The sequence below is a fragment of the Streptopelia decaocto genome, assembly GCF_964273445.1.
Source record: "Streptopelia decaocto genome assembly, chromosome: 9".
In the NCBI taxonomy this organism is placed as follows: Eukaryota; Metazoa; Chordata; class Aves; order Columbiformes; family Columbidae; genus Streptopelia; species Streptopelia decaocto.
Window position 1 is genome coordinate 5,730,203 of NC_138664.1, and position 24,929 is coordinate 5,755,131.

Consider the following 24,929-nt stretch of genomic DNA (forward strand, 5'->3'; position numbering starts at 1 on the left):
GTGATGACATAGTAATATATCCTTCATTTCTCACATAGGAGTGTTTGCCTTTCATGACAACAGGCATCAGGTGCAGCTAAATATGGTGTAACTGCAAGGCATGACGGGTACAAACTGTCCAGCACAGTTTTAGAAGCTATTGTTTGTCCTGCTTTGCTGTTTTTAGCTAACCTGTTTCACCTGCTGTTGACATCTGTTGTCACCACCCGGTAATTTCCCGGGGTAAACCCATCTGTGGTCTGTTTAAATAAGACATCAAGCAGTCATTTCTGCGTACACTCTTCTGCAGTTCCTCCTTGCCCTCAACAGTTCTTCCAGTGTTCTGCTGCCCCCACCATGCCAATGAGCTCCCAAAATTCCCCCAGCCCTGCCAACTCATCCCACTTTCACCGCAGCATCACCCACTCGTGGCTCCCAAAAAGCACTCCTGGGTCCTCAGCACTTATTTCCAGAGTTCCTCTCCTGTCCATCTGTCCTTTCTACCAGGAGGCGACCTTCAGAGCCATGGTCACAGTGGTAGGGCAGGAGGAGGTAGTTGAAAACAAGGGCATTTGAAAAACTATCATTTGATCCCCAAAAGCCTGGATGCTAATCCCTTGGTGCACCCCCAGGCAATCAGGGAACAGAGACAAAGGAGGAAAACAGTTTGGATCTTGTTGTGGGTTGTTCAGTCCCGTGTCAAGAAGGAGGGAAAGCTCTGTATGTGCAATTTCAATTTTCTGGCTCTCTGTGGGGTTACTGCTGATGACAGGGGTGAAACGCCAAGAATCATTTCAAAGAGAACAGTATGAAAGCCTTGGAGGAAATGCTGTACTGTATTTTAGTCACAAGGAGGAAGGTCACAGCAAAATCTCATGCTTTTCCCTAAATATGAGAGCTTTTGTTATTCAACCTTCACACAGGCAACCACAGGGTGAGCTCTGCCAGGGGAAGAGACATCACAGAGGGAGCAAAGCAAAGACAGGCTTGGTACACAGAGAGGGAGGGGACTAAAAAGAGGACAGGACAGGAACAAGACTGACCTTCAGTCCTGCATTTACAATGCACTTGGTTCAGCAAAATGTTTCCTTTTGCGGCCTAGGATGTTCTCTGCATCTGCCAATATCCAGGTCTAATGTTTGCACCTCTGCTTGTGTTACCTCTAGAATAGCTTAAGCTATAAAAGGTATTTTCCAGGGTTGAAGTTGCTGATGGTCTTCTGAAACCTCTCCTGTGATCTCTGGCTGTGTTTGTGTTGATCAGGGAGAGGTTGTTTGGTGATACTGTGTTTGGAGAACATAGAGGTTTTTTGGGATTAATAAGGAGACTAGGTAGCAAGTATATGATGGCTGTGGAAGAAAAGGGGGTGATATCTCTACCTCTGGGAAGGTTGCCAAGGTGTAAGAATCAACTGGAGCAAACATGTAAATATCTGAAGGCTCATCTGTTTTGCATATGTCTTGGCAGAGAAGAATGTCCATGTTGCATCAAACCAATGGTTCCTCTGTCCTGGTAGTCTGTCTCCTTCTATGGCCATAAGAATTTTCTTGCAGTGGAGTAAGGATAGGAAAAGGATGTATGTCACCCACCAAATGTTCCCTCAACCTCCTGTTCTCTTAAGCTTTTCCTTTTTTCTTTCCACTGCAGCTGTGTGTACATCCTCACAGTGAGGGTTAGTCCCCACCCCAGCAGGAACAGAGACCGTGTGGGATCCCTAATCTCCTCTCCTGGTCACTTTTGAGACCCAACTCTATGCTTTTTGCTTCTTCCTCCCTATAGGGCACATGGCCCAGATGCTATGATCCTCGTGGATGGGCAGCCTCGACAAGCCAAAGGGGAGCTAGGGCTATCCCAGATGCTCCACATCGCTAGCCAGATCGCCTCTGGAATGGTGTACCTTGCCTCCCAGCACTTTGTCCATAGAGACCTGGCCACCAGGAACTGCTTGGTCGGAGCCAACCTGCTGGTGAAGATTGGAGACTTTGGGATGTCAAGAGATGTCTACAGCACTGATTACTACAGGGTAAGGCAGCTCCAGCAGCAGTCGGATGGTCAGAGCAAAGGGAGACTAGGAAATGTTACAGTAAATCAGGTTTTGGAGCTCTTGGGCTCAATTGCTTGATTATTCCCTGTTTGAAATGTGCACAGAAGTCAATCAGGCATTCCTGAACCAATGTCCTCATTCTTTTTCAGTCCTGGGTATGCTTGTAGTTCAGACATCCATGGAGATGCCTACACACAGAGCAATCTGTGATACCCCAATCCACAGTCACATGCTTTGGGATGGCTCTGGAGTCATCCTATTCTTACTTCTTTCCTATTTTTTCTCCCTTTTTTTTGAAGATGTTGATAAAGGTAATCCAAAGACATGACAAAGACTACAGGCTGTGACCTCTGTTGTTAGATTAAAGAAACTTAATACAGGGAGTTAGAGAAAAGGCAGCTGAAAGACTGACTGATAAGTGCATAAAATATGGAAGAGGAAATAATAGGCGATTTAGGTTTGACCTTAGAAGACTTTTTTGCAGCAAGGTCATCATTTAGGCAATGGAATAATTAGCCAGAGGTAGGTTGCTGAGGGCCTGTCATTAAAGAAGTTCAGGAAGCAGCTAGATAAAAATGCCTGGGTTTAGTGCAGAGGCTAATCCTGTGCTCATCTCTGGGGACAGACTCAACGAGTCAGGAATTCCTTTCCAGGCATTTCCTCTGTGGTTTGTGTTCGCACTGTCCCGTTGTCTTGCACACTCCCTTTGTACCTGTCCGCACTGCCCGATCTGCCCGGGATGGTGGCCTCCCTGGGGGGACAGCGTGGTCCTCACCCTTCCTCAGCTCCAGGACAAGCTGTGGTGTGCAAAGTGTTGGAAGCAGACTGGAGCAGGCATTTGTCACTGGGCCACCCACCAGCAGGGAAGCGCTTTTCAGGCTGATGAGCAGTGGTTTCTAGCTTGATGCTTGAACCAAGGCTGGTTTATTTCTGGTTACAACATGGATGTTTGCCTTTGAGGATGATTTCAAGCAGTAACCCAAAAAAAGAGTTGACTTACAGTCTTGATCTGATTGGGAAGATTTTCTTTATGTGATAGGCAGTTGTCAAGTGGAGTTACTGTGTTGGGAAGGAGGAAAAATGTGATCAGATTTCTGCTGAGCCATATCATGTCTTCCAGCCCAGGATATTGGCTTATCACTAAGTTTAATTACCAGTGAGAGAACCAATTTCACTGTGCAGCACAAAAACCGATGTTGGGAAAGGGTCTCAGTGCAGTTACTGGGCAGTGATGAGGGAAGAGAGGTTGGCTACGGTCCCATCACTGCTGAAACTTCAGGAAAGAGTGAGTAGGAAAGAGAAGAGCCCAGGGGATGTCGAGAAGCAACCCATGTGATTTCTCACGTTCTTTCCTACCTCCTTTCCTTCAGCTGTCTTAGACCTACCCCCACCTCCATCAGTGTCACACCAGCCGAGCTTGTGTTCCTGCAGTGCTGAGAACTTTGTGCAATGGGAGAATTTGCTGCTATTAGCGTGTGAAGGCTGGGAGGGACCCCAAAAAGTGAGAGCTGAAATGATCTCCATAGGCCAGTTCACTGTTTGGGGAATTTTTGTCTTCTCTGTGGTGGTGTCCTCATTGTGTCTGTGCAAAATGCTTTGCCAAGGATTGCTCCGTGCTGTCTCATGTAGTGTCGTAAGAACTTTTAGCTGACTTTTCTCTGCTAACACAAATTGCCGTGCATGACCAAAGCAATAACTACTTATCACTTGTTTACAAGAGCAAGAACTGGACTTCAGACCGGCACAGCCTTTTGTGTTCAGTTGATTTTCCTTTTTCTGCTTTCACTGACTTTTGGTACTTTTAAAACCTTTGATCAGTCAGTCCATGCTCTGCATGCATGGAGACCTTTTCTCTCTTACAGTCCAAATAAGGGCCCTATAATTACATTGGTGGCATGAGGAACAGAAGGTTTATGTGACTTGCCCAAGGCCAAAGCAGGATTCAGTCACAGCTGGGATTCAGATTCAGCTGGGAAGCCCATCCAGGCCATATATTCCCCCCAACAAAGAGCAGAAGTCCAGTGCCCAAGTGTCCTTCATCCCTTCTCCAACTACAGCCCAACCACACTCCTCCCAGCATATGAGAACCCAGATACATTTATTTCTCTGTCTCCTCCTCTAATCACTACCTTGGGGGACATATTTACTAGGAGAGCACATGGAGCTGATCTCATTATTCACCTTCGTGGTGTGCTCACGGTTATGTGACAGTCTCTGTCCTCCCTCATCCACCACTATCTTGTACCTGTCCTCTCCTCTCCCTCTGCCATTGCACAGCACCACTGCATTCATTCTCTGCCGGAACTGATACAAGCCTACCTGTCTCTGGACTGAGAAATCTATATGGTTTCTGTGTGGCAGCCTGCACTTCTAAGTTCCCTGTGAACAGGAGTAGACAACCCTTTGAACAGAAACCTGCTTGTGACGCTAATGAAGCCACATGGGGCTCCTGTGAACTGACTGTATTAGACTTGACTTTAACTCTGGTAAGCAGCAGCATTCACTTTCTTCTGCAAACATAGGTAAGAAAAACAAATTAGCTTTACAACAGTTGTGCATTTGTGTCATGTCTTCCTCGTAATTTCAGTTTCTAACATGCCTTGCATGAAAACTGGCTCTTTAAGGCTCCTGAGATAATCCTTTCTAGTTGACAGACCTATCACAAAATCCACCAAGATACCCCAAGTGAGGGCTTGTGAATGGATACAGATAGAGAGCATATGAGCCCAAGTGTGAAAACAAAAATGCTCCTGGGTCTCACCTATAGAAGGTGGAGATGTGAACCTCTTTGGTGCTGTCCCTGGTCACATCTATAACCTACCTGGTAAAATTCCTGAATCTGATTCTCAGTGTTTGTGCACAGCAGCTCTCCCCTCTCAACAGCTGGCCATTCCCCACAGTAGGACCTTGAGCAAAGTTCTCTTTCAGGTGGTTGCTAGAAAATATTTATTGGTGTGTCCAAGCTGCAGCCTGGGGAGAATACTGTAATTTGTCATTTTCTGGGAACACAGTGAAGGATTCCACCTCGAAGCTGACTCAAAGTGACAGGTCTGGAGCTCTGTGCAAGTAAAGTCACTTAAATCTGCTGGGTCTCTGTGTTTGCTCCTGCTCAGGCCCCATGAGCACAGATAACTGGGCATGTGGATATGTGAGTGTCTTCCAGGCTGAGGATTAGCTCCTAGCCATTCCCTTTCTTTCCCATTTTTAATCTTTTAAAACAAAGAAAGAACACCATCTGGCTCCTACATTTGTGGGATTCAAAAGTGCTTTAACAAAGGTGAACTGTTTAATTTCTTGTTACATATTTGGATACAGGAAACAAACATTTGCTTAACAAAAGCAGCAAAGAGGCTTGTTTCCCCTCTCCACAAGGCTCTCCATGCTCTGCCTGAAGACAGATGTGTCCTTTTCCTTGTGCAACACAGAGGGATCCCATCAGCTGGTGCCTTTAAACCTTCTTTCAACAAGACAAGATGGAGCGAAGATGGCTGTGGAGGTGTAGGTGGTGAGGAGAGGTGAAACAGCATCTGATTAGAAAGCGGAGGAAAGTGGAGGGACTGGGGATATGAGGAGAAATAGCTCAGCATCTCTGTGAAGAGTAAAAGCGGGGATGCTGAAGAAGCATTTCTGTGATGTGTTGTGTAATGTGCTGTGCAATCTTTGGTGTGGGTCTTTGTGGGAAGGCAGGATGGAATACATCCATATTGGAGAGAAAAGATTTGGGCGGATTTCATTTTCCTTGCTGTTTTCTTAAAAAAAACCCAGTGTGTAACTAGGCGATTTTTTTAGGTATGACTCAGGACTGTGACAACAGGTGGTGGGACACTGCGGGCCAGGGACGTTGTGCCTCAGCCAAGCTGAGCATGACATGGAGACGGCAGCAAGTCAGGCCCAGAGCTGCCTGGGGACATGTACGCTGTGATGGGGGCTGAGAGGGGTTGTCCAGAGCTGGGGACATCACCAGGGCTGGGCTTAGGACCCCCAGCAGACTAGGGTTTGTTTGCTCTCAGAGCCCTTCTGTGGGTCTGAACACACATGGTCCAGGACAATCCCTGGATCGTTTTCCTTTTGTCCCCCAAAATACGTAATTCAATTCCAAAATAAGATCATGTGGCAGCTGCCCAGGGAAAGAACAGTATTTCTTCATCTTTAGAAGAGAACACAGTCTTAAATCATAGTCAAAAGCCTTCAATAATTTCCAAGGTGATGTCCTGACATGGGTGGGACATCAGCAGTGAAAACACATGTCAAGTAGAGGAAGGATTTATGTAGACATTAAACTTCATTAAGACATCCCTCTGTGCAGGTCTCCTGCATCTTACTCTTCTGGCATCCTGCCCCAAATCCTGGTCTGGGCTTGAAACCTCTAGGGAATTTAGCTCCATCCTTTCCCAGAGGTCTGTCCTGAGTATCCTCCTGGTAATAGATCATCATGCAGAGGACACCTGCTTGTCAAAAACAGACACGTACAGGATTTGCAAAGGACTCTGAAAATGTATTTCTATTTCTAGCAACACAGAACTAAACATAATAACATATATTGCTCCCTGTTTCTGTGTCCTCACCATTCTGGAGCATTGTTTGGATTTGGGAGACAAGGTTCGCAGGAAGAAGTAATATCTTTTAACAGAACATACGATATTGTTGCATGGGGAAAAAGAATGAATTTTAGACACACAAGCCCTCTCTGAGCAGTTTTTTTCTTTTAGTGGTATCAGCTAGTTTAATAAAAGATTAATATCTCCTCCTATGAACCTTACTTCTCACATCCTTAGACCATCAGAACCAAAACATTTCTGCTATGATTTTGGCCTTAGGTCAGTGTTCTCTAAAAAGTTTAGGATCCGTCTGGCAGATGCCTCCTCCTCTGAAGCAAGAAGTTTTACTGTGTAAACATTTTCTTTCTTCTCTTTCTTTAAAATGCCTAGGAAAAAATTTCAGTACCCATTTTGAGGCTGCTTACTGATGACCATCTAGACCATCTCGTACTTTGGTTCTTCTCTGGAGTTCAAAATTGTGTTCTTTCTCCTGGGTACAGTCAGTTATTTTTCCAATGAAGTTTCCAAGCAAGTAATAGATTACCGAGGTTTAGCAGCTGCCTGGGTCGTGCTCCTTTGGAGGCTCATTCAGCATGGTAGATAAGACTAATAGGCAAGCCACTGAAAGCAGATTTAGTCTGACCCACGCTCTCCTAGATACAGGGTCCCTAAATGATCACACCTCTGAATTCCTATCTGGGATATGGTACTGACACACTTTGCGGGGGGACGGGGAAAAAAGCTGCCACTCTCAGGTTTTATTGTAGGTCTGGTGTATGCTGGCAGGATTAGACAGCTCCAGATAGAGAGCAAACCAGGCTCTGTGCACCCAGACAGTTCTCAGAGTCTGTTTCAATGTCATAGAATCATAGAATCATTTTGGTTGGAAAACACCTTTAAGGTCATTGAGTCCAAACATTAGCCTAGCACTGTCACTAAACCATGTCCCTAAGAACCTCGTCTATGTGTCTTTTAAACACCTGGAGAGATGGTGATTAAATGACTTCCTTGGGCAACCTATTTCAATACCTGACAGTCCTTTCAATAAATAAATTTATCAATGTCAATGGGTGAGGGAAAGCAAGCTCAGTCCCTGGCCATGCTGACTGTTGTGTGGGATCTTGTATAGATGGTACAATGTGTGTGCCATGTTCAGCTTCCAACATCAGCACCTAAGTGCTGTGCAGATGCTAAGCAGCTGAGCATCAGCTTTTGTCTCTTCTACCTCTTCTCTGAGGTGAAAAATAAAATGTGCTACTCTCTTTCCATTGTTTCTCCTTGGGTACTGGGAAGGTTTCATATCTGTAAATACGTGTTCCACTAAGAACAGAACTTAGAAGTGGAAAGTACTTTAATTTTCTCATGTAGTAAGTGGGATCCTGGAGAATATGTCTTGCTTTGTCATATCTACATAAGTAAGGGCAAAAACATCTCATAGTGATGTGCAGTTGTGACCTGGAGATTCCTAGTCTGATACAGATGGGTCAGCCAGGCAGAGCCATTGTCTTGCAACGTGCAAGAGCCCATGTCTCCTGTTGAAAGTATTACGTGCCCTTCTCAGCCTCTGTTTATCCCATGTGTCCCATCACCCTAACCTGTGATTTGTTATTTCTTTCCTTGTTTTCATTGTTACTATTCTGCCTAGATGACACCTGTATGCCCCATGAGGTTGGACAGCTTATGCCATGGTGCCTCACAACTGCCTTGACTGTGGTTTAGGGGCAAAAGAACCAGTTTCCCTCCCTGACTGGCAACAGGGCTGGAAACAGGGGAGGTGAGGGAACCGCTCGATGTGGGTCCGTGGGTTAAGTGTCTCTGTGCCTGTCCTGGTGTGTTCTGCGTGCAGGAAAAATCAGTGTGATATTGAACGTGCTGGTCTTCGATATCTCTGTGGCTCCTATAAAAACCTCTGCAAATTGAATTTGTGGCACAGTTTCTTATCTCCTGAAAGGAAGATGTAACAGCATCATCTTGTGTTTTAGCCAGACTTTTTTCCTCAACACTCCCCCATTTCTACACTGAGGGAAAAACAAATGTTGAGTCTTTTTTTTTTTTCCCCACTTTCCTCCTGTTTGAAACATTAAGAGCCCTTCACACAAAACAGCTCAAGTGCAGAAGAATTAATTGGGGAAATTAGGTTGTGTTGTATTTCTGGCATTTTCTCAGAAATGGTAATTGCCCTAATTCTCCATGCTGCCAAGACCTTCAGCCTCACCCTGTTTCCCCCCTCCCCTTTTCCTCACTATCTACCTGTCTTTCTCCTGCTTCAGCTGCTGTTTTCATGCTGTTGCCATTTATTTCATTTCAGTAATGAGAGGGATGTGGCAGGTGAAGAGCTCTCACAATCTGGTGACATCTTCTTTGAAGCACAGGCACAAAAGAGCAGTTTGTTTTTGGGAAATAAAAACTCCCTGCTATGGTACTTGACCTCCACGCTCACCTTTTCTCCTGCTTGGGATGTGTTGCTGCTGCATTGCAAGTCATTTGGCTCAGATTTTTTGTTTAATATAGTCTCAATATTCACCCAAATGCTGACCTCCATGCTTAACCCCTTTATGTTCCCCCAAACCCTCACACACTTACTGAGAGCTAATCAAACCTGCTTTCAGTCAAAGCTCAGCCCCATTCCCATTTGAATTGAGGTCTCTGCTTTCTCCCAACCAGTGGACTGAGTTCCAGAGAGTTGAGAGTTCAAAGCCTTTTCAGTTTAGCTTTCTGATGGTTAACTCCTGATCTGCCATTTGCGGAGATTACAGGTGTAGTCAAATAGGAAGGAATTGGTTCTTGCTCAGTATTTCCTGACCTAAAAGACCTGGTGAAGGTCATGGCAGGTTCAGATCCAACAGGGATGCTATAGGGGGTAGTAAAGTGATGGGAGTCCTTGTCTCAGGAGATGGTAAGTGCCAAGAGCTGAGATGGGTTAAAAAAGGATTGAATACAATTGTAGAAACAAAGCAATCTATCAGCAGCTATCAAACACAAAATACCTCTCCTGTTTCAGGAAATCCCAGTGCCATTGATTATTGAGGACTGAAAGATATTGTGGGACATATGCTGTGGGAACTTCTGTTTTCACACTGTACCCTATACATTTCTGAGCTGACTGGACTTTGGCTTCTCTTAAAAGCTGTCCAGGCTGATCTCTGCATTACTGGAAACTGGGGAGAGTACTGGGAGCAGCCAGTCAAATGTTGGAGTCAGCTGAGGGGTAGTGACACTGTCCCCAGGAAGGCAGAGATTCAGTTCAGAAAGCTGGGATTATTGCCTGACATAGCCAAACTACCCAAGCCTCTTCACCCCTGCTGTGAAAACTTGGGAGAACAAGTTTCCTGCAGGGATTTCAGGAGTCCTTTCCTTCAAAGCAATTCTCTTCCCATAAACTTAACTAGGGAGGGTAGGATGTTTTTCTATTCTTAATGTTTCCTGGATGCAACCAACAGATCCAGAAAGGGCAATGCTCACCCATTCTTCAGTAGTTTTCCCCCCCCCTTGACTGTGAAACTGTTTTGTTCCCCGTTCTAATTTGTATTGTTCAAGTGTGGTTCCCAGCCATCTCCTAGAAGATGCCTGTATACAATGTGCTCCTTTCTTCCCACTGCTCCCACTCTGAACTTCCCATTAGCCTGAAAGCTGTGAGATACATTGAAAAGAGCACAGTGCCTGGCTCTGAGCTAGAGAGACTGTCCCATCATGGAGATCTGACCAAAACACAGTGTCACCAGAACCAAAGAATGATTTTGTACAGGGCAGGCTAAAGGAGCTGATGGGTCCTGGGGTTTACCAAGTTGGCGTGATTAAAAGGGAAACTAGAGCAGAAGAAGATAGAGAACCATATGCCAGCAAGCTTAATTATTCTAGCCCTGGGAAGACTAGAAAGAGTGTGTGTGCCCCTGAGCATATGGAAACAAACTGTTCATATTTTGGAAGGAGCAATGTTCCTTAAAATCAAGGGAGTCTTGGATGTGTAAAACCCTTCCCTCTCACCTTCTCTAGGTTTTTGGACCTGTTTCCCTCCTGCATCCCAACCGGCCAGTGGTGTCCTCCTGCTTTTCCACCTGCAGGACCATGATCTCAGCTCTCCTTTACCATGGGGACAGCCATGAGATCATCACACATCAGTCAGGAAAGGTGGGGAGTAGCCCCAGACCTCAGTATGATCAGCAAAAGATCTAGAGGTGGAGAAGTTATAAGCCAGTTTAGTGGGAGCATGAATAAATTATGCCTTGCTTCAAGACAAACTGAAAACCTCCCTGGAAAAATTAAGATGCAAATATTTCCATTGTCCTCCTTAATTAAGATGTTTGCATGGAAAGAAACCATTGTCTTTCTTTTTTTCCTCCTGCTTCCTGCATGGTCAGAGTTTCCACAGGCTTTCCCCTTCTGATCCCCCCCATTTCATAGTCCTGCCTCTCACATCCACAACGAGTTCCTTCTCCAAGCCAGCTGGATGAAGAAAACCCCTATTTGCAAGCAGCTGTCTTTAATAAACAGGCTGTTTAGGGCTAGGCTGTCAAAGAGAGCATGTTCAATGTACAATCAAGGGGCAACGATGCACAAAATTGCACACACACACAAAATAGGAATCCTTTCTTGGTGCGTGTTGAGCTTTGAACGCTTAAGTGATTCCACCTCTCTCTTCCCCATCCAATTATGTGGGCAACACACGATAAGATTGCTAAAGGAATTAGTGAGGGAAATCTTTACACTGCCTAATCAATATTGTTCTGCTCAGTACAAGGCATCTCCCCGCCTCAGGCCCCAGTTGTGTTCTCATTTGCCCTCTGAAAACACAAGTTCACCTTCTTGCTATTTGGGCTGTGGTGACCAAGAGGAAAACCAGCAACATGTCTGATGAAAATGTTTGTAGTTACAGCATTTCTTCCTTGCATTACAAAAAAAAAAAAAAAAGGCAATTCAGCCCTGCCAAAACAACATTGCAGGTTTTGAAGAGGTTTGCTGTGCAGACCAGAAAGACCTTTCTTCTGTTTCAGTTGTGTGGCCTTACAGAAATAGCCAGCAACCTTATAAGCAAAGACACTGGATGATATTTTTTCTGAGCATCACTGAGGCAAGATGCCAGATTTTATGGGCCACTAGACTGATCCAATATAGCAAATCCTGTGTTCCACTGTGGATTCCGAGACCAAATTATCAATTAATGTGAAGCATTAAAAAATCCAAATCCCTTTTAGTTCCCTGCAGTCATTAGTGACGAGATACAATATCTATAGCTCAAATGCTTTGCCAGCATCCCCTGGCAGCAAGGCAGAAACTCCACTCCTATTTTTTTCCAATGCATACAAGGAAAACATATGAGATCAGTGATTTTTACCATCAGATTCGGCTGCCTCTTCATATTTGCTTAGATGGACGAATAAATCAGGTTTGGGTTACTCTCGGGTTAGTTATTTTTTATTGGAATAAATGCATGCTAATAGATCTGAGGGAGGAAGATGTTCCTCTTTCAGCTCTGTGTTTGAGGTAGAATTTGCTTTGTTCTGCACTATATTATATTGATGGCTTTTTCCACCACTGGATGACTTCATTTGCTCTGCTTCTTTGTGATGCCCATCCCTCTGCTACAGCTGGCTTTAGGATGAGGCTTTACTGGATAGGTCTCTCTTTTCTTTTTCCCTAAATGTAACATTGTAATACAGAGGCAACTTAAACAACCATCATGAAACAATTTTCTGAGCCTTTCCCCCACCCATTTCCTACCTCAATTTTTTGGGAAGGGAGGTTGAGTCAGTTATTCATGGGGCAATTCCCCAAGCAGAATGAGCTGTCAGCTACATTCAGCAGCTCACTTTTCACCTCCGGTGAGGTGGGAAGGTGCCCAGGGTGATGACTAGCCTGACACACCCTGAGGCTGTATTTTTGGTATTCCCCAAGCAGCTGTCAGCCTGAGCTCTTAAATACCACCACAGCCAGAACTCTCCCGCCAAACCACCATGTTCACCATCTACCCTTTCATCTTGGGATTTTGTCTTTTTTTTTTTTTTTTTTTTTTTTGTCCTGGTGGGAACATAAACATCTAAGAGAAAGTCAATGGACCTTAGGCTCATCATTCACTCCTAATTTGCACATTGAGATCCCTGTCCCATCTCCTCTCTCCCATTCCCCAAATCTTTCCTGCTTTGATACACTGGAAAATGTACTGGTGTATTTTCTGCTCCATCATTTCCCTTGCCTTTTCTGCTTCTAAAGTTCAGTTTTGCAAGTGCTGGCAGGCTTGCAGGTGATCAGAAGCTGTGGGAACAGGTTTTTTTTTCCTCCTCTGACTTGTGACAGTAGTGATGGGACAAAGACTTTTGCGGAAGAGTAGGGTGAGGTACCAGGTTCTTCACAGGGACATTTGGTCAATGATGCCCTTTTCTCTTGCTTGAGTAAAGACACCAGATCTGGGTCTTGATCTGCTGGTAGAGGCAGATGGGTCCCTGCACCATGCCCGGGAGGGCTGGTGATGGGCAGGGAGTAGGATGTCTAAGTACCAGATATAGAGGAATCACTCAAGCCTCCTGAAATGTCTGTCCAGAGAAGGACTCTGGGTCCCCCAAAGGATGTGTTTTCTCAGGCCAAGGAGAGGCCGGAGCACCCCTTGCCTCTTGCCCAGCACCAGTGCTTGCTCCTCACCCTCCCTCTGCCCTGGCACAGGTGATGGTGTGGGGCGCAAGGTGGTGGTGACAAGGGCCAGGGGGTCTCACCTGCCCCATGCCCCCTTAGCAAGGGTTGTGCAGTGTTGGAATGTTGCAGCCAGTGAGACATACAGTTCAGTTAAAGACATACCCTTTCCCTTCTTGTCCCCTCGCTTCATCCCCCCCCATCCCTCCCTCCCTCTCTCACCCTTCCCTTCTCTTTTGTTTGTCTCCTTCCCTTGTTTTCACCCATTCACTGTCAGGAAGGGCCGCGTCCGAAGGGCCAGTTCAGCGCAGCGTGGCAGCGACAGAGACTGGCACCGCCGGCAGCTGCAACAGTGAGTGGATCTCGACCCCTGGGGCAGCTGGAAGCGGGGAAACTGGTGCTGCTTGAGCATGAATTGACACGTGGGGTTGAGCGGCTTTGGGAGTAGGTCGGGTCTAGTGTGTTTGGCAGCAAAGGGGCTCTCGTGTGATGGGAACTTCACATGTTTCTACTATGGCATCTCTCTGGGGCTTATCTGTACGGTGAGATGATCTGGATGAATGCAAAAGTCCTCCGTGTAATCTTTCTCCATGGATGTTCAGGCTGTATCTGCACTAGTGGACAGTTGTGGGCTGTCCTCTGGCTCTGATGGCAGCGAGGGCAACATGGTTTGTCTCCGTGCAGCTAAAACCACTCCATGCCTCCAAGCAGGGTGGCATTTGCACTGTTCATTGGGAACTGTCCCTGACTTGCATTGTCCTCCCAACAGTTGTTTGGATGCAATCAAATTGGTGTGGACTAAAACTAGATCTTTTGAACAGCTGGACCATCACATGTCAGCCCTGATGCCTTTTGTTTGCTAGTCTAGACACAGCCTCCGTGTCTGACCAGTTGGGTGCTTGCAGCGGCGATTGTGTGGATGTCAACCACCATCACTGCTCCCTCCGTCCTTGTGCGGTGGGGCAGCAGTGAGAGGTGGGTGTGGGTTTGATGTTCTGGCAGTGCAAAGGAGTTTGGTTTTGCCAAGGTGGTGGCTGATGGGACCCGTGTGAGGCCGCCAAGGGCTGGTGACACCTCTGTTCCTCCTGCCCTCCCTGCCACAGAAGGGAACCCTCATCCCACTGTTCTCGCTGCATGCTGGAGTCTCTGTGAAGGGATGCTCAGCCCAGTGGGTTCCCAGCTGTCACAGCATCCCTGAAGCCACTGCCAGTGAGCTCTGAGGATACTGGGGGTCAGCTGAAGAAACCTGTGAGAGGGGCAAACATCAAACTTGATTGTCCTCTGTGGTTTTGCTGCTGGCACACAAGGAAGTGCTTGATCCAGAAAGTTGGGGAGTCTTTGAGTCTGTTTTGGAAGTGGATCAAGCTAACCCACCCAATGTGCAGACCTGTCATGACCCTTCACAGGTTTAAGGCAGGAAAGTGATGGTTTCCACGCTTTATTTCTCAATAGCTTCCCTGTGCCAGCAAGCCCCGAGAGATGGACATAAATATTTGCTAAGTAGTTGTGACTGGGACAAAGTACTGGGATCCAATTATCCAAACCCCCCTGTGACATTGCTAGGTGAGTTGTATAGTGGTGATGAAGGGCCAGCTGTCCCACCACCCAGCCTCCTCCCAGCATCACCTCCCTCCTCCTGCCTGGCAGTGATGGGGATTAAGCAAATGCCTACACGGGGTTAAGCAGCTGAGCGGATCTCACAGAGCCATCCCAGGGATCTGGGATCTGTGAGAGAGAGGGGCTCTGGCAAGTCCTGACTGTCTCCAGAATCACAGGGAGTGTGAGTTTAGCTATCACTGATTTTACAAGGGATATGTCAGCGGATAAGATGTGCCACCAAAAGGCGATTTTGTTACGTTTATGCCTTTCTGAGCCAAAATTGAATTGTGGGGTGCGGATGGGAATTTAGTTCTAAGCTCTGATGTAATTTTGTATCTTCAGCCCTGAAGGCAGTTTTTAAAAAATTATTTTCCCTTGTGCCCTGGCACTATTTTTTTTTGCCTTTCAATCATGCCCTTATGACAGAACAAATACTGGAGTTGACCTTTGCAATGTGACACAATAATATGTGACTTCTTTATAGCTCTTTTCATCCAAAACGCTTGGCACACTATGAATCTGATCCTGCAACCACTTACCCCTGGGCTTAGCACTCACTGCTCCAAGCAATCCCTGGGGAAGCCAGAGGAGCACTCACACACAGAAGCGCTATACCTGGTGTTATTTGCCCGATCAGGCCCTAGAGAAATGTAGTGCATGTCTGTGAATAGCCACATTTTGGAGAGAAAATGCCTTGCCCTCTCATTTATTACTTTTATTCGCTGTCAGAGTGCCATGCCCAGCGCTAACATGACAGTATCCCCTTGGCTAAAATGTCATGGCAGGTAATGCTTGGGTCATATTTATAGCTATCATCTACAACCATGTTGCTTCTTTTTATTTTTTTTTTTTCCTAGCCCTGAAAGCATGCTAATTAATAAGCTCTCTTAGCTTATCCTACACCATTTGATCCTGCAGAAATTACAGCATTTTATCTTATTAGCAAGTAAGAATTAAAGAATTAAAACTGCTCAGGGAAAAAATGAACATAGCCACTTTCCCTGTGCATCCCTTCTGAAACAACCTTGCACTGAGCCCTCAGAAAACCCAAGCTCAGCCCCCTTGGTTTGGCAGAGGATGGGAATCCCAGAGCAGTGGATGCTTGGGCTGAAAAATGCTTTCTGCTCTGCTGTTCTTGTTGTGAAAGGGAGAGCCCAGTTAGGTGTGTGGAGGAGAGTCCAGCAGTGAGATCCCAGCCTTGGACTGGGCTGCAGGTCCCTTCCATGCTATTCGTGTCCTCTGTCACCACAGAAAATTCAGTTAGTTCTTCTGTGCCTCTGTTTCCTGTTGTTAAAAGGTGATCCCTGCTCATTTTCACAAAGGAGATTTACATGAAAAAAAGTTTGCAAAGGGGCAGAGTTATTATGGTGTTGGAAGACAGGTAAGTACTTTAGAAATTCACACAGAATCTGTGAGCTGAGACATTTGCGGTACTGTTTCAAGGAGAGTGAATTTTGAAAGTCCTCAGTAGCTGGAAAATGGAAAGAGAGAAGCAGGTAGGATCCTTGCACCCACCTCTGCTTTGTTTGTTCAGAATGGGCAGAACCATGGGAGAGACCTGCTCCACCTTCTTGGTGATGGGAAGTGGTTAAATCCAGGGATGCAGACCCACTGGCCATCAGCAGGTCTTGACACGCTTCACCGTTGTTTGCATCAGTAGAGCACTGCATCCTCCCTCTCAAAAAATAAATTCATTAGGGCTAGAGAGGACTGGAAGGGATTCCCTGGATCATCAAATTCAATCCTCTGTTGCATCAATCACATCAGATTTACCCTTTTCATAATCAAGCACCACTATTAAATGTACTCCTAAGGGAAGACAGTCCCAGAATCTCATTGCTTTAACTCGTAGTTGCTTCTAATTTCCAGTCTCTGCTTAGTCATGGCCCGTTTGTTAAACAGCAGGTACTTGGCACAGAAGCAAGAAATTTAACACAGTTTTCTTAAAATAACCACCCAGAAATCCTATCCACTGAAAATGCTGAGGTTGCAAAAGGGAACGTGCAAGGTCATGTAATGATAACAGGGAGGGCCGAGCTCACACTTGCCTCTGCCTTGTAGTACAGACTTTTTATAATCACCTGCCGTTAATCTTGTATGATCCAGTTGATGTACAAGCAAAAGTACTCACAGAACAAAGAAACTTCTTTGCTATTCTTCTCAATAATATTCATTGTGTAACCTTCTGTCTCTTTTGCTGAGTATAACTAACCCTGAGCTAAACATTTGACTGTTTTTCCCTTTCTTGGCAGGCTTTTCCATGCCATTTATTGCTTTACTGTGCAAGCCATTACCTGCATAGCATCTTTGAGAAGTCAGTGAGTTACACTGCCCTATTTTACAGGTTAGGAAACAAAGCACAGAGCTATCAGCCATATCAACCTGTAGACCTGCAAGGGCAACTTTCCTCCTCCGAAATGCCTCTGCTTCATTTGGTGCAGTCTTAGCCACCCCAAACCAAGCAATTGCTGCCGAGCTAGAGGAAAGGGGCTGATGCAGGACTCTGCCTTGTGGCACACAGTGTATGTTGCATGCCGTGGAAATGATGGGATGCTCTAGACCCATGACTTGCTTGCTTTATAGTCTTGTCTGGTTAGTTAATCCAAGTGTGCAATGAATGAGGGGGGAAGAAATAGGTGAGTATAGGCAGAGATGCAAGACCTCTTGTGTTATCCATTGCAGCATCCATTAGTTGTGGTCCAGCCCCCGGAGGGCAATGGCACACAGAGTGGTACAGGCTCAGATCAGGTTGTTGCTGTGCAGCATGATCATCGAGTGACTAAGGGGAGGAAGGCTCGCTTGATGGAAACAGGTTTGCAACTAGGACACCACAATCCCATGTTTGCTTATTTAACTTGGCAGGTATTCAAGTGAAACAGGCATGGAGGGGAGGTGTCAGAGCTCATCTCCATACCAGCGTGTGGGATTTTGGCTTTCTATTTCAGTGCTGTTTGGAAAAGAAATGCACTCAGAACTGCCACCCCCACCCCTCCCCCCCCTTTCTTTTTAAGCACTATTTAAATGTCATAAGAATCATACAGTGCCCGAGTTAATGTTACCAACAAATTAAAATATTTTATTAGTCTATAATCTGAAAATCATTACTGTGGTTGCTATAAAAACCTGAAGGTCTCCAGAGGGAACAATGTCATCAAGTCTAAAATGTATGCAAATATATTTCATTGCCATAAAGGTGCCAGGGGTCAGAGAGGCAGCCCCCAGCCCCAGGGCAACAGACTGTCAGCGTGGGAGGGAACAAAGTGCATCTCACAGCAGGGAGGGAGAAAGCGAATCTCACGGCTGGTTTTCCTGGAGTTTTGCAGGGTGAATGCCTGGGGCTGTGCCTGGCTGGTTCAGAAGGTTTCAGAGGAAAGCGTGGGTGCTGTTCCCGTGTATCTCCCTCATGGTGAGGGTAAGGAAGCGCTCCAGACAGCTCACCCTCATCATGGATGAGCCGCTCTGAACCTCTGGCTCCATCCTGCTAACATGCAGTGGGTGCCTGTTCCCCTTGGGCATCCACATCCCCCTGGTGCCTTTGTCCTCTGGGGATGTCTCTGGATGTGTCCCTCTGAATAAGTGATGCTTAACACAGGGCAGGCAGGAGGCAGCCACGTCCAGGGCTGAGAAAGCAGCACATACCTGCTGCCCCAGGCAGCTGGCACCAGCAGAGGCCAGGTGACAAAGTGGCCCCTGCTTTGGCCAGGTGACACCAGGTGCTGGTCCCTTGCTCCACACAGTGGGATCCTGCTGGTCACTCTGCTTGGGCAAGTGTCAAGTGGTTCAAAGATTAATTACCATTTAGCCAGATGTATTGCCAACTCTGCAGAAGGCTGCAGTGGAAAAGTCAGAAGTACTGGGATAATTTACCCTGGTATTACACAGCAGATTACCCTGTACTTACAAGGTCACCAGTTACCATGTAATTAGACCTCCAACGCAGGGAAGTCTGCAAGAGGTTTCCAAACCACTCTTCTTCCTGGTGTCAGAGAAGCAGAGGGATGGCAGCAAAGTGCAGACTGAAACCTCATTAGGTGCATTTAAAGCTGTTAAATATTTTAAAATTCAAGCTAGGGGAGGTGCAGTGAGAGGGCAGCAAGGCCACCTGTACCTGCCAGTGAGAGAGAGGGAAGAAAAAAAAAGCAGCTTGTCTAGGAAATGCATGGAAGACAAAACAGAAAGGAGGGCTTTGAGGGAGCTACGTGTGCCAGGGGGCTGGGGCTGAACAGCAGCAATGGCTGCTGCTTTTCAAGCTTCATCAGGGAGAGATTTGCCAGCGGGGAAGGAATCTGCTGAGCCACAGAGCTGCACAGCCACTGGGTCCTGCCCAGTGGGACGGTGTCTGTGGGACCATGTGGGTTGTCCCAGTGGGGCTGTCCTGGGGGTCAGGATGAGGGATAGGCAGCAGGACACCCTACCCATGCCTGCTGCCTCCCCACCTCTTGCTCCAGATTGCCATCCTTCATTTTTCATGTGCACCCGAATCAAACACCCACTCATGGAGCATTTTTGAAGAATGACAAATGCCTTTGATTATTAAGCACAAATTCCAGTAGCAGCTCATTGCACCTCTTGGGTGGCTGATAAAGCACCAAGTCAGTTCTGATCAATATACAGCAGTATCGCTGTAAAGTGAGATTGTGCCAGCCCCAGGCCATGTTGCATTTTGTCTTTATAAACCCTGTCCTCTTTGAACCACGCACAGTTCTTTTTGGGGTAGCAGCTCCCCAGCAAGCTTGCGGTTTTCTGTGTGCCAATGAAACAAATGCTCGTGTGAAACCATCCATGACCCAAGTCAAAGAGCACATCATTACTTTAAATACTTTTTTATTACACAGCCACATGTCCCTGACTCATCCCCACAAAGAGTATCCATAAGGTCAACAGCTTCTGGAGCAGTGCAGCAGAAACAAAGACAGTGTGAAGCAATTGATTGCTGAGGCTAGAAAGAGATGTATGTAAATAGTTTGTCGAAAGAATGACCAGAGTGGAGAGATGTACTACCTGATGGCAAATATTTACAAAGTTGTGATTCTGAAAGTTAGAAAACCTTGAGAGAAGTACTAGTATATAGACATTAGCAGAGGGATAATGTGGTGAGGGTGAGGCTGGGGAAAGCAGGAAATTTCCATCATGTAGGCAAGATTTGCTTGTGATTTCCTGAGGGAGGCGGTGTGTTGTCCACTGGGATGTTTGGATTGGCACCCATCAATACTTTAGCAAATCCTTTAGGGCCCTCACCGACAAAGGAATGAGGGCAAAATTAAATATAGCAGGGTTTTTTTCAGCTCTACTCTTTGGACTGTAAAGCTGTTGCATACACAGAGTTGTGTCTTTGCCTGTGCATGCTACATACACATACCTAACGCTTTTGGACTAGAGCGGCTTATCCAGATGCAGTAAAACCAGCCAAGGCTTTAAGCCCAGCATTTGCAGTCACGTTTCTCCTTGAGGTAAATGCTCCAGCAATGACATAATTGAGGACTGTCCTGTCTGCTCAGCATATGTCTGCAGGGGTCATCCATCCTCTCAGACACTGCAGAACATTAGTGGTTTCTTTAGACTCACTTTCTCCTTCCGTTCTTCCTCTTGTGGCTAACCCTAATGGAGAGCTGGTGTCTAGAGACTCCTCTAGGAAAACTCACCTAGTTCGGAGAGCTGACCATCTATAAGCAGTCCTATATTATGGCAGAAAACAGTCGAATGTGTGCTATTGAGTACTGGGTTTGTGAAATGGTCTCAGTGAGGCTCACTGGGTTGGCTGCAGGAAGGGGAGCAGAAGACAACCAGCAATATCTTCAACGGCCACTTAGTGCTCGAGGGCTCTAATGGTATCTGGGAACCAGGTTCCTGTGTTTTGTGGGTTTGCTTATTTATTTATGCACCTGGCTAAATAAAACAAGAAGGATGAATTTTAACACATCAGGGGGATTGGACTGGATGATCTTTTGAGGTCCCTTCCAATCCCTAACATTCTGTGATTCTGTGTGATTCTTTGACTTCGGCAACTCTGTCCTAACCAAGGGCAGCTGAAAAACTTGATAAAGAATGGAGGAGACTTCAGTGCACAGAAGTTCTCAGGTGAAAAAATGCTCAAGTAGAAGTGGATGAAATGCTTGTTTCTTCAATTTTTCAAGTTTAGCTTGTTTTCCAGCAGAATCCCACAGTCAAAGCTGTGCCTCATGTTCTGCATGTGCCACTGTTGCAGCTACTGCTGGTTTTAGTTCTGCCGCTTCCCAGGGCCGCTGCTGCTGCTCCCCCCATCACAGCCCTGCTCAGATGGGTGCAGTCACTCTTCTCCTGCTCCTGTCCTTCTTTGGCTGTTGTCACCATCTGCAGCCTCTCCTCTGTGTGCCACACCACCTTTTGACAGGGATGCTTCAGGCAGGCATGGGAATGGTATGTCCAGGACAACCTCCCCTACTCGATGTCTTGGGAAATTTATCCATTAGCATAATGTAATCCCCGTGTCTCTACAGTGGCCTCACTCACGTGGGGAGTTGTTGGGGTTTGCCTCTGCAGTGAAATGCAGCTCACCATTCTTCAGTGTCAGAGCTGGCACAGCTTTCCCACCAGCACTGATGAGTTTAATCACATCATTAGTAGGTGTGACACCGCAGCCTCCGATGATGAGCTCTTTATTTTAACACAGCTCGCAACGTGTTTGTCTGAGATGCCATCTGTGCCTGGATTGCCTTCATTAGGAGAGAAAGCGTATGCATCTTCTGAAGTTGTTCTATATTTCTGTGATGTTTTCCTGCTGAGAAACCACTGTTCAACTAGAGGGTGAGAACTCGTACCTGAAGGAAAGCACCATCACCCAAAATGCTTAAACAGGCCAAACAAACCATTAGGAAATGCACCACTGGGAACCGTCCTCAATTGGCCTACAGGAAAGTGGCTAGAAGGAATGATCCACTTAGTTTTATTGCTGGAAGTTTTTAATCTTGGTAAAACACTAAAGTTTTCTGGAAAGCAAGGAGCAGATTTCTATTTTTAAAAAACTTTCAACTTTTGTACTTTTTTTTTTTCAACTCCATACCATGACTGTGCATAAAAATCTCTGGGTTTTTTGCCCAGTTTTGGGATTCAACAGATATCATTAACACTTGCATGCACATATCTGAGCATCTAACTTTCCCCCTTAAAAACTCTGTGCTCAGCTATATAATTCTATAGATGATACTTGGACAACCAACAGGCAGCATACTCACAGTGTTTCACTGCTACATAACAACACTCACAAATGACAAACCAGGCAAAAGCTGCCAGGTCATTGTCCAGTTGCATATAAAGAAAGGGATGGCTTCTATAGGGAGTTCCCATGCCTTGTGTTGTATTAAATTTGTCTGTATGCTGCCAAGCCTATGCTCAGTGAATCTGACATTAACAAGAAATAGATTTTCAGACAATCTAGCCTAATGAATTTTGAATATTATTATGATTAATGTCAAGGCAGTTGAACTGATTATCCCGCATCCAGAAGTTAAGTAATGGAGCCTTATCTAAATCATGTGTAGTCGTCAGTCAGGAATGGCTCTGGCTGCAGACAAAGACGGAGCATTATCGGTTACCCAGAGGGGAGTCACTGTCAGGACAGCAAGAGAGGGACGATGGAAAGGGAGATTATGAGCTAACAATCTGAAAGCATTTTAGCATAGAGGGATTGCACATGCAAGTGCTTTATTGGTCCTATTTCCTAAGTGCATTTCTCAGGCCATTTTGAGACTTTGCTTTTGTATCACCAGGTTAAGATGTATTTGGCAAATCTTCCTACTTCCCAAAGGCAGAAACTGAGCTGATTTTCATTCTCTCTGTTGCCAAAAGAGCAGAATCCTGAAGGACACATTTCTTGCATCATGATGGTTTAACTTAGCCTTTACCTGATTAGCTTTTGAGCTATCAAACACTTGTAATATTACCAGCTCACTGCAAAATGATAATGCAGATCAGTCATGGACAATTTCTGTTGGTACTTGCAGTCTTTGCAGACTACAGATCTCCTTTGAAGTTGGAACCAGGTGTCAGCTGAGCTGTTTCATGGGTATTGCATGTCTCTGAGCAGACATGTCCTAAAAAACCTGCTAGAACGAGGTTGTGGTCTCACTGACCTCTTTACTAGGTGCTTTGCAAACTACAGTTCTTCTGCTCCCACATCTCCCCAGCTGAATAAGGCATGCCTGGGGTTCCTCACATTTTATGTCCCAGTGTTGGAAATGGTGGCTTTTGGAGTATTTACTTATAAGAAAATGAGAAACTGGCTTTTGTTCCTCTGCAGGTTGGTTGTGCAGCCTTTTCCTAGTAGTGGGTGCTGCTGCTTTGAGGACTCAGAAGAAAAGGGGAAGGGTGAACTGTAGTAAGGAGTGCACCAAACAGATTATTGGCAAACATGATTAAAAATATATGTGCAATTACTCCTCTGTTTCCCTCTTCTCAACCATCCTCTGTGTTACCTCTAGCATTTTTAGATGGCAGATAATATAACTGAGGGGACTCTTGGGTACAGGTGGCTCTTAGAGCAGCAGTGATTTATCTCAGGCCGTTTTGAGGTAGCAGAATTTACCTCTAGCTACAGCCACTCCTCCATGTCTGCCCCTTCTCATTTGCATAAGTAATTGGCAGCTTGTTAATGGCTCATTAGGAATGCTGAAAACCATGGGATTAAAACACACTCAGTGGAGCAGAGACCAGGGGAAAAGGGAGAAAGGCCACTGTCCCTGCTTGCAAATTACACTGCTTGATCCAACGCAATTCAGAATTACAGGTCATAAAGCAACTAGATTGTTAAATGAAGTAAGGAAAAACAATGTCAATGGCAGGCTTTATTTTTAGCCTCGTGTTTAAACACAGTATGTGCATCTGGGGGAAACAAACAGTCCCTTGCCAAACAGTCCTGCTGACAGCAGGAAGGTCTCACCCCCTTCTCAATTTCACATTAACCCTGCCTGGTCAGTCTTTCCTGCTCCTGAGCGAGTCCATCTGGCTCCTTATATGGCCTCATGACAGGGATATTTGGTTCCTTTCCCCGTGCTCTCCCTGGGCAAGTCCAACCTTCTCCCCCCTGGCAGCAGGTGATCCGCATCTCCCCTGCTTTGAGTAAGGCTGGGACACCCAGCACAGCTGCATACGAGTAAGAGAAACAGCTGCAGGTTGCTTTGTGCGTTCTATAAATCTCAAAAAAACCCTTCCTGTGATCCCTTGCAAATTGCTGTGGGATGTGTTCAGTCACTGACATGCAGGGGAGCCGGCAGCAAGCCCCATGCTGCGGTACTGCCCAAACCTGCAACGGTGGAAAAAGTTGGGTACAGAGTCAGGATTAGGAGAGGATCAGATCTACTGTTCCAGAAGGTGAAGCAGACAGGTGGGGAGTGCTACACAAGAAGTCAAGTGAGTCAAAATGTTAGGTGGAAGCTTTTTGTTGACTGTTTTTAACCTTAAGTTCAGCACTGGCTGTGACATCAGGGAAAGCAAAGGCACAAGACCTGAAGGCAAGGATAGCGCTACGCTGAGAGTTTGCAGTGATGGCATTTGAATCACTTTGAAGAAGCTCAGCCTGGGGACTGGTATGGCCATAACACATGATGCCTTTCGGTCGGAACACTTGGGGATTTTTTGAGGCCAAAGTAATTCTGGCAATGGTGCAATCTCAGATATAGCTGGCACCTTTCTTTCTGGATAAGATGAAAGGAAATTACAGCTAAAGTACTTGAGAATCACATCCAGTCACAACTTGCACTTAAATTCAGCTACCTCTGATGTAAACTACTTAGGTAGTCAAGAGCCTAGTAAGGTGACAGTTAAAACTATGAAGTGTGGGACAGATAGTGTTCAGCAAAGCTCAGCTCTGTCTGTTATGTCAGAGTTAGTCTGTCTACTTTGCACATGTGCCCAGGAATCTGTCAGGACTCTCACAGGCAGAACACTGGAACATTTGATGGAGAAATGGATCTAGTGCTGAAGGCGAGGAAGGAGTATCTTCTACTGGGTCCCCAGCCATAAGCACATACTGCCCTTTGCCTCATCCCTGAGAAGCCACCTTCACATGCCCCAACCTGGTGAGACAAACTTCAACTCACAAAGGTGTGATCTACAGCAGTTTTGTTTATTGATGGTTTGGGGTTTTTTTGTTGTTTTGTTTTGTTTTTTTCCAA

General features: G+C 46.0%; 1 protein-coding gene across 2 annotated transcripts in view; it reads left to right on the top strand.

The window, feature by feature from the left end:
* Positions 1-24,929, top strand: part of NTRK3 (neurotrophic receptor tyrosine kinase 3) — a 211,114-nt gene that overhangs the window by 176,355 nt on the left and 9,830 nt on the right. Inside the window, exons 15-16 of one of the 2 annotated variants that reach the window (XM_082060583.1) lie at positions 1,759-2,002; positions 13,460-13,534. In XM_082060583.1, coding sequence (XP_081916709.1) covers positions 1,759-2,002; positions 13,460-13,534 — 319 coding nt within the window. The remainder of the gene's footprint in view (positions 1-1,758; positions 2,003-13,459; positions 13,535-24,929) is intronic. The other variant, XM_082060584.1, reaches the window with a different exon arrangement.